Raw genomic sequence first — 8,238 nt, 5'->3', positions numbered from 1 at the left:
ACTTAAGGGGTTAGACCACCTTGGAATTTATTCCTAATTTAAAGGATTTCACTTCACTCACCCGTTACGTGCTCGGACAGCTGGTCAGCATACATCTCGACGATCTGAAGGGCTTCCTCCTCGGTGAGATCCGGCGTTTCGTATAGACTGACGGAGACTTCCTTGCCGTCGAAGCTGAAGGACACCTCCCCTCGGTCGTCCAACGTGACGGAATGATCGGTTTGCGGTGTGTCGTACAGTTGGGACGTCCTTTCTTCGTGTATTGTCGAAAGGGACAGGTTCCTGGCCAGCTCGTGGCCGTTCTGCGACTGAATCTCCTTCGTTTCTTTCTGAACTGGTAGCTTGTCTGTGAAGAAACAATGAATCACATAAACGGAAACCGAGGAGCGTGACAGGGATTGTAAATTCATCGACTTTTTCAATTATTGGTAATTCGGTAAAATTTCAATCAAAACAGGTATACTGGTAATTTACCGGTATTTTCTATGGTATTGAAAATGTCAGAGTAAATGTTAAAAAAATACTTTTTTTAATCTAATCCAGCATTATAAAAAATATATGTAAATAAAACTATTCTGACCATAAGATATAAAATGATATAACGCAAAATACATATATTAGCAAACTATTGGCAATACTTATTAAATATGGATCTTCACCACGAAAATAATGAAAGGAATCTTAACTTACATACACAATTAAATATTTTTTACTTATCAACTCTTTTTAACAAATAAGCACGCAAAAATCATAAATTCTCTAAACTTCGCTCCCTAATTGCGACCTAATTTTTATACAAAATGATTCAGCCGCGGAAAAAGCTCTCTCAGATTCTACACTTGTTGGTCGGATAGTCATTAGGAAATCATATGCAGTTTGTATATATTTCCCCCTTACTTATTCTTATTGGAAATACGTCAAATATTTTTCGATGACTCGATTCAGATTTTCAGTATTCTTTTGGATCGCACTTGGTATTTCATGAGACACTTCAGCCCTCATCTGTACTAATAATTAAAGTCTTTCTTTCACTGACAACATAGTAGATACCAAAGGAATTATTGAACGCGTAAAATTACCAGTAAAAAATTTAGAGTACTTCTCGCGATTTAGAGGTAAACCGATATACCGGCATTAAAATCCCTAGAGCGTGATAAATTTTCCAAAGGGACTTGCTCGAGTACCTTCGAAGCCTAGAAGGGAGGCAGAGCTGCTGACGGTCCCCATGCAGTTAGTAGCCTCGCAGGTGTATGTTCCTAGGCAGCAGGTACCATCCTGACCAGAAATGATCCTGTGGATGTCTCCAGGCTTCAGCTCCACGCCATCTTTATACCACTTGAGAATTGGCTGCGGGACACCGATCACTTTGCACTCCAGGTTCACCGCGCCCTCCTCTGACAATATGGCGCGCAGACTCTCGAGGAACTTGGGCTTCTTGTAGTGCTTGGGAATGATTAGTTTGAGGAAACAGGAGGTGACGCTGTGGCCGAAATCGTTGGACGCCACGCACTTCCATTCGGCCTGAATCATTCCAACGTTTAGATTAGATTACTGATGCCTCGCTCTCGTTTCCCTTTCTTCGGTTCTGAAAGGAGCGACTTACCTGATCGACGAATTCGAGGCTTCGAACGTTCAGGTGGCACGTGCCAAGATTTTCCTTGGCAGCGTGGTACTTCTCGTTCTCTTCCACCGCCACGTCGTCCCTGTACCAAGAGAGGCTTGGCTCTGGGGCAATACTGACTGCAAGTTTTTCAATTCGAATATTAAATGGTATTTGCTTGTATATTTGCAAGAATGTAGAATGATCAGTTCATAGCAGTTCTGAGGAGCTATTATCAATGCTTCGTGAACATTTTTGGGATTCGAGTGAAGATATTTAGAATAGAATGTAGCAACTTTTCAGAGGTTGTGAACATTTGGTTGGATTGTGTGTACATGGTGAGAATGATAGAAGAAGGTTTTTAATGATAAAAGCAGACTTAAGGGGTCAGTCCACTGTGCAGTCGTGAAAAATTGTTATTTTTTAGGATTTATTTTTTAGCAAACGGAATGTCCAACGTAAATAATGTTTTGTCTACTTATTAATACACTTATTGACAGTATAAAAAAATCTATTTTAAATTTTTAAGTTTTTTTTTTAAATATATATCGCACCGATGAACGAGGCATTTGAAACAAAACATTCAAAGTGTGTTGTAATCATTATGAGTGTGATTATCGCCGGAACCAGGATTATTTTTACTAATAAAAAATTAATAAAATCGCAGAGGTTTGAAGATTAAGTGTCGAAATACGGTGAATTTTTCAATCATTTTGCCTTGTAAAAAGTATGAAATGTTTAACTACAATGGTATCGGCGCACTGGATCGATCCGATTAAAACAATTATTATTTTAATAAATTAAAATAATACATCAAAGCTATTTTGCAATTAATTAATTATATATATTAGTTTCCGACGTTTCGATCTTGGTTTAGATCATCTTCAAGGAAAGTTAAAAACATATATAAAATACTGCGTATGCTATTGAAAATAAGTCACCGTGCTCTGGCACAATGTGTGACTCGCGAGGCGGTTGGAATAAGACTAAGGTAAACCGTGAACAACACATCTGCTTGTAGAAGGTGAAAAAGGGTGAATACCGTTGACAGTTATAAACATATCTAAAAGCCCCGAAATTGAAATGTTTAATCCAAAAAGGTTTCCGTGGTCCCGGCCATAGCCACTGATGTTCTGAATAACGTGTAAAAATTTCAAACTGATTGGTAATTTTTTGCAATCACCTGCACCAGTTAAAAAATGTTGTTTTGAGATAATTGCGTTCTAAGTTTTAAACAAATTAAAAAAATTCTTTTAATTTTTTTTGTATAATATAAGAGTAGCTTAATAAATACAAAAAAGATTTATTACATTATATGTTGTATCCACAGAGAAAAAAAATCTTTAAAAATAGCTGAATTTTTCAAACCGTCACAGTGGACGGACTCCCTTAAGGGGAAATGTTTAAGATAGAATCAAGAATAAGCGACCGTGGGTGTACCTTGTATCGTAAATCGAAAATCTTCGTTGATCCTCGCCTCGCAGCTTCTGAGGCCCTTTATGAAATTTGGTGGCTGATTCGTGCTCAAGAGTTGCATGCGCTCTTCTTCGTTCAGTTGATTCTGGATATCCTCGATCGTTAATTCGGCTGTGCTCTTGGCTTCCCCCATACAGTTCCTCGCGATGCAGCAATAGGAACCTAAGAAAGATGCAATTCCAGCATGAAGGTAATATCGAAGAGCGCGGAATCTCGGGGATGATTGAGACGTGATTGATGGGATACCTAAGGAGTTGGTCCCTGTTAATTGATAAACATCTCCTGGCTTCAATTCCTGGCCGTCTTTGAACCACCTGAGCAAAGGCGTGGGGAAACCTACGACTTTGCATTCGAAGGAGACCAAACCCTCCTCCGTTAGGACTGCTTTCAAGCTTTCCATGAAGCGTGGTTTCCTGTAGTTCTTTGGAACTTGGGGGACACAATTAAACGTTAATTAACGTAATTCAAAGACTTAAATTCACTTTAATATTACGAAATTAAGTATTCGACATTTCTTACAAGGGAAGACTCCCAACACGGATATTCAAACAATTATGAAACTTCGGGGAAATGATTAGAGGATATATAGATACGTATGATACTTTTTTTTGCTGCCGAAATTCGCTCTAAAGGGGTGAAATTGACCCCCGAAAATCTGGCTATTTTCCGACTTTGTGTTATAACTCGCGAACTGCAAGAACTGTAAGTTACCAAATGATAGTTCTATTTTTCAGGGCTCAATTTCACGCCCTTAGAGTGAATTTGTGCAGCACAAAAAAATTACGTAGTACGTATCTATATATCCTCTCCAAAGTTTCATAATTTTATGAATTTCTGGGTTGGGGATCTTCTCTTGTTAGATTTATAGCAGTTACAGTACTAGAAATATTTATTACATCACTCGAATGAACGTGTTATCACTTATGCCTCTCTTGTTATTAGTGCTAGAGAAAATATTATTGCAAAATTTATCTATTGCCAGAATGTGTAACACACTATCTCGACCGAAATAAGTTGGAGACGAATCATTTCATCAATCATATTGCTATGAGAATTCTGCGTATTATGTATATTTGAGACTGATGCAATAAATATACTGTCTAAAATTTTGTTTGTAAAGGGAGAGTGTGTTTTGCTTTTTACTCACTGGACATTGCAACGTAGCAATTAGTAAACTGCTTCATATCTTCGCCGCTGGTCGCGACACACTTCCATTCGCCCTCGTCCATGGCTTCCACTGGGTTCACCTCCACGGAATATCCACCAAGTCCATCCTCCATCACGTGGTACTTGTCGCTGGGCTCGATTCGTCCTTCCTTGTTGTACCACGTAATCACTTTCGGCCATGGCGGCACTTGTACTGTTGCAAATATAGCAAAGACGATTTTTATTCAGAGAAAATACAGTAAGTACACATAGAAAGATCCTTGGATCTCTATTTTCTTTGCCAACCAAACGCAAAAGCGGAGAAATGGTTAAGTTTGCCTGAGTGTTGGAGTTGTCCCGCACTTCCTTGTGGCACTATTCTTTTTTTTAAGAAGAAATAACATACACAAAAAATTAAGAAAAGTTCATTTATGAAGATATAACGTACCTTGGCAGGAAAGACGAAGAGTTTCACCGATTCTGCAACAGTCGTCCTGTAGGATTCGTTTGAAAGCAGGAAGAGGGCCGGACGGTGTTAGAGAATCCGCTGGCTTTAGGGAACCCTCTCTGCTACCCTTTCCAACTACGTGCACCTGAATCATAAAATAAATTAGGGTCTGTATTTCATTTCCTATACAAATTAAGGGGAGTCGAAGCAAGTGAATGCTCGAGCTATGTTCCACAGAGTGAAATATATTTCCTCAGTTTGATCAAGTACAGTGGGAACAAAGTGCGAAGGGACAAGGTGCAAGTGAAGGGTACGAGGAAAATAGGGAATGTCACAAAACAGCTTTGTGGAAAACATTAAGTTTTAATACTTTAATCCACCAGTAAAGAAGCAAGGTTCAATTAATTTAATTTTCTTCTTAATTTCTTGTTTTACCTTCGCGACAGAAGCTTGAAACTTAGGCAAAGAGTGGCGACATTGCAGTGTGAAGATTTCCTGCTTTTAACCAGTACCTATACCAAATATTTAACGTTATCTTACGCGGGTATTTTAACTTTATAACACTTTGTGATTCGACAGTTCTGTAGTCCCAGTTGCCACCCCCAAACATGGTATAAATCGCAAAGTCACGAAAGATGGACATTCCTGGCTTTCCCCTTACCCTTCAAGTGGTAAAATCAGAATAACAGCATCGTATTCCAAAACACTCACTTTCGAAGAGGAATAAGAGATTCCCATGCAGTTCACTGCCTCACACGTATAAATGCCAAGGGAGGTTGGGTCGTCAGGGTTGGCCGTTAAAGCGAAGACATCGCCAGCCTTGATTTCTTTGTCGTCCTTGAACCATCTCAGCACTGGAGTGGGTACACCGACTACTTTGCATTCCAAGGACACCGTGCCAGTCTCTGTGAGGAGAGCACGAAGTTCCTCCATGAACTCTGGCCGCTTGTAGGCTTTTGGAACTGTGGGTTAAGAAACAACATTGAACTGTTGCCTACAACTCATCTGCATTACAATTGCCCTGCTATATTTAGTTTCAGAGCGTAGAGGAGCTGATGTATAAAAGAAATTTCGAATGTTCTTAAAAACATCAAGATAAACACGATCTTTAAGGGGACTAGGCAGTGGAAAGAACGATTTTTTTTAATTGCATTTTCCGAAAGTACCTACTATCTTTTCTGAATAAAATGCCGCTTGGTTTATAGTGAAATTTGCAAAATTGTAGATTTGGCAGCTAAAAATGTCAGGTGGCAACTTATAGCGTCGCCTTTGCCCAGAAACTTAAAACGCGTTTTTCTCGAATATTTTTTTCTCTTCATTTTTCTTCTGATTGCGAACGAATTGAGCTTCAGATCGACTTGGAAAAAATTACAGGATATGTAAAACATGTGCCATTTCAGCGCAAACCTCTGATATGGTCCGTAAAGATTTTCATAAAAAATTAAGAAGTCACCGGATTTTGGTGGCGCACCATTCTTAATTTTTTTTACACATCCTGCAATTTTTTCCAAGTCGATCTGAAGAGAAAAAAATATTCGAGAGAAACGCGTTTTAAGTTTCTGGGCAAAGGCAACGCTATAGGTTGACGCCAGACGTGTTTAGCTGCCAAATCTACAATTTTGCGAATTTTACTAGAAACCAAGCGGCATTTTATTCAGAAAAGATAGTACTTTCGGAAAATGCAATAAGAAAAATCGATTTTTCGACTGCCTAGTCCCCCTAACACGATGAAAAATTTCAGGCTTTAAAATGTCACCTTTACATCCCAGAGCAATAATAGCAAATGAAAAAGAAATTCTTCACGAAACCTATCTCTATTATCGTAACCATGTCAAGTAGTATAATCCCCCTTTAGTCAGACCCGAGAATACTCGAACTCAGGCCGCGAATCTTTAGAGTATTTCTCAGGCATCAGGAAAGACAACTCAAATAGCTCATTATTGGAATCCCGCGTTCCCTTCCGCCATTTCTCCACCTCGATCCTCGAACGCCATCCGCCAGTTTGCTCGTTTCTATTTCTGACTATAAGGGACTGCAGTCCGTCGCTCCGATCCGCCTCGAATTTGCCGAAGGCGAGCTCCAAGGAGCTCCGAGCGTCTCCTTATTTTTGCAGCGATCTTCGAGCTGAATCTCCCATGTTTTCCCTTACCGATCACCGTGAGCCGGGATGTGCAAGAGGACCTGCCGCCTCGGTTCTCCGCCATGCAGGTCCAGTATCCCTCATCCTCGACGGTGACAGGAGCCACATCGACGCAGTAGAAGTTCCCCTCGTGGACGAAAGAGAATCTCGAACCCGCGTGCACCGGCTCGGCGTTTCTGTGCCAAGTGATCTGGAATGCAACAACAACGACCACACGTTGAGAGATTTAAGCCGCGAGGCGCGCGCTGACGTTGGTAAATTGTCAAACAGCGAATCGGAGGGGTAAAATCGCCGTCAGGCAGCCCCGTTGTACTTTCGAGTTTGAATTTTCGGCCATTGTGGTAATTTGAGAAATATTGCCGGAGCTCGATAAATACTAGCCTCCTCTGGTCAAAATTCAGTTGTACGAAGTTCGCCTGATATCTCACACGAATTTTCTTTTAGCAAATGAGATCTAGCAGGCTCTCAACGGAAAAGAAATTAGACGAGGAAACGGAACGGTGAGAGGTACCATTTTCTTGGAGCTTTGTGCGTACTTAACCCTTCTTAAAATTCCTCCACCCACTTTGACTAACAATTAAAGCTTACGATTCTCAGAATAAGTTTCTATGCCGAGCTTTGATCTTGCTACAGTTTAGAATTCTTATTTTCTTTAATAAGTGTTGGGATCGATAATTTCCCAAACAAGTTTTAAAATTCGCGGGATTATAAGCGTGCATATTGCAGGGGTGCGAAGTTACGCGTTCTTCTTCTTATCTTTCCGTAAAATTGTAATCCGAACTGTTGAACATTTTACAACAATACAATTATAGTGTTTTGTGATACTCTGTTTTTTTTTTATTTCAATATATGTTTCTTTATTTCGATTAAGCCATTAATTCGCCGATAAACCCCCGAATTAATCTGTGCACATCCCCAAAATATTCCATGGTTCTTTTGCCGTGGACTCTTCCCCTCTCGACGGTTACGCAACGTGGTCGGTGACCATCGCCGCGGGAAACGACCATTTCGAGCTTTACGAGCGAGCAGCGGAACACGCGCAGATTTAGCCGATCGGTGGGCATAGTTCGCGGCATAGTATACGCGCGCGCGTAATAATAGTCGTAATACGACGCATAAGACCGCGTAACCATCTTCCTTTTCTCCTTTTCGTAGCAATGCTCGGGTCATGGACCTCGCCGCCTCCCTTTTAGTACGCGTTTCGCGCTTCGTCTGCTGCCGGGATATAGGAACAGACAGAAACTCGTGGCAATAAGTCACCGACTGATTTCGCCGAGCCCTTCCGGGTTAATCACCGAAATCGGCGCCGATTTCTCGAGTTGCCTTTCCTCGATCTACCCGTTTCGATTCCGTTATATTCTCCGCTCGTGCCGCTTTTTCTTTGACATTAAACGATCGACGTTGCAATTTTTATCCCTTTTATTACGT

General features: G+C 40.7%; 2 protein-coding genes across 7 annotated transcripts in view; one reads left to right on the top strand and one right to left on the bottom strand.

Annotated features, from left to right (window-relative positions):
* The window catches only part of Vap33 (VAMP-associated protein 33kDa), a 135,457-nt gene extending 134,825 nt beyond the window's left edge, over positions 1-632 (top strand). Inside the window, exon 6 of the mRNA XM_076830014.1 lies at positions 622-632. The gene's annotated coding sequence lies outside the window, so the exon portion shown is untranslated. The remainder of the gene's footprint in view (positions 1-621) is intronic.
* The window catches only part of LOC143377971 (uncharacterized), an 82,527-nt gene that overhangs the window by 66,159 nt on the left and 8,130 nt on the right, over positions 1-8,238 (bottom strand). For all 6 annotated transcript variants that reach the window (XM_076829865.1, XM_076829847.1, XM_076829873.1 and 3 more), the window contains 9 exons: positions 6,820-7,000; positions 5,382-5,632; positions 4,671-4,815; positions 4,224-4,436; positions 3,323-3,505; positions 3,041-3,238; positions 1,604-1,740; positions 1,185-1,521; positions 62-346 (listed from right to left, as the gene is read on the bottom strand). In XM_076829865.1, the coding sequence (XP_076685980.1) occupies positions 62-346; positions 1,185-1,521; positions 1,604-1,740; positions 3,041-3,238; positions 3,323-3,505; positions 4,224-4,436; positions 4,671-4,815; positions 5,382-5,632; positions 6,820-7,000 (1,930 nt within the window). The remainder of the gene's footprint in view (positions 1-61; positions 347-1,184; positions 1,522-1,603; positions 1,741-3,040; positions 3,239-3,322; positions 3,506-4,223; positions 4,437-4,670; positions 4,816-5,381; positions 5,633-6,819; positions 7,001-8,238) is intronic.

The sequence above is a fragment of the Andrena cerasifolii genome, chromosome 1, assembly GCF_050908995.1.
Source record: "Andrena cerasifolii isolate SP2316 chromosome 1, iyAndCera1_principal, whole genome shotgun sequence".
Classification (NCBI taxonomy): Eukaryota; Metazoa; Arthropoda; class Insecta; order Hymenoptera; family Andrenidae; genus Andrena; species Andrena cerasifolii.
This window is presented reverse-complemented; position numbering and strand designations above follow the sequence as displayed.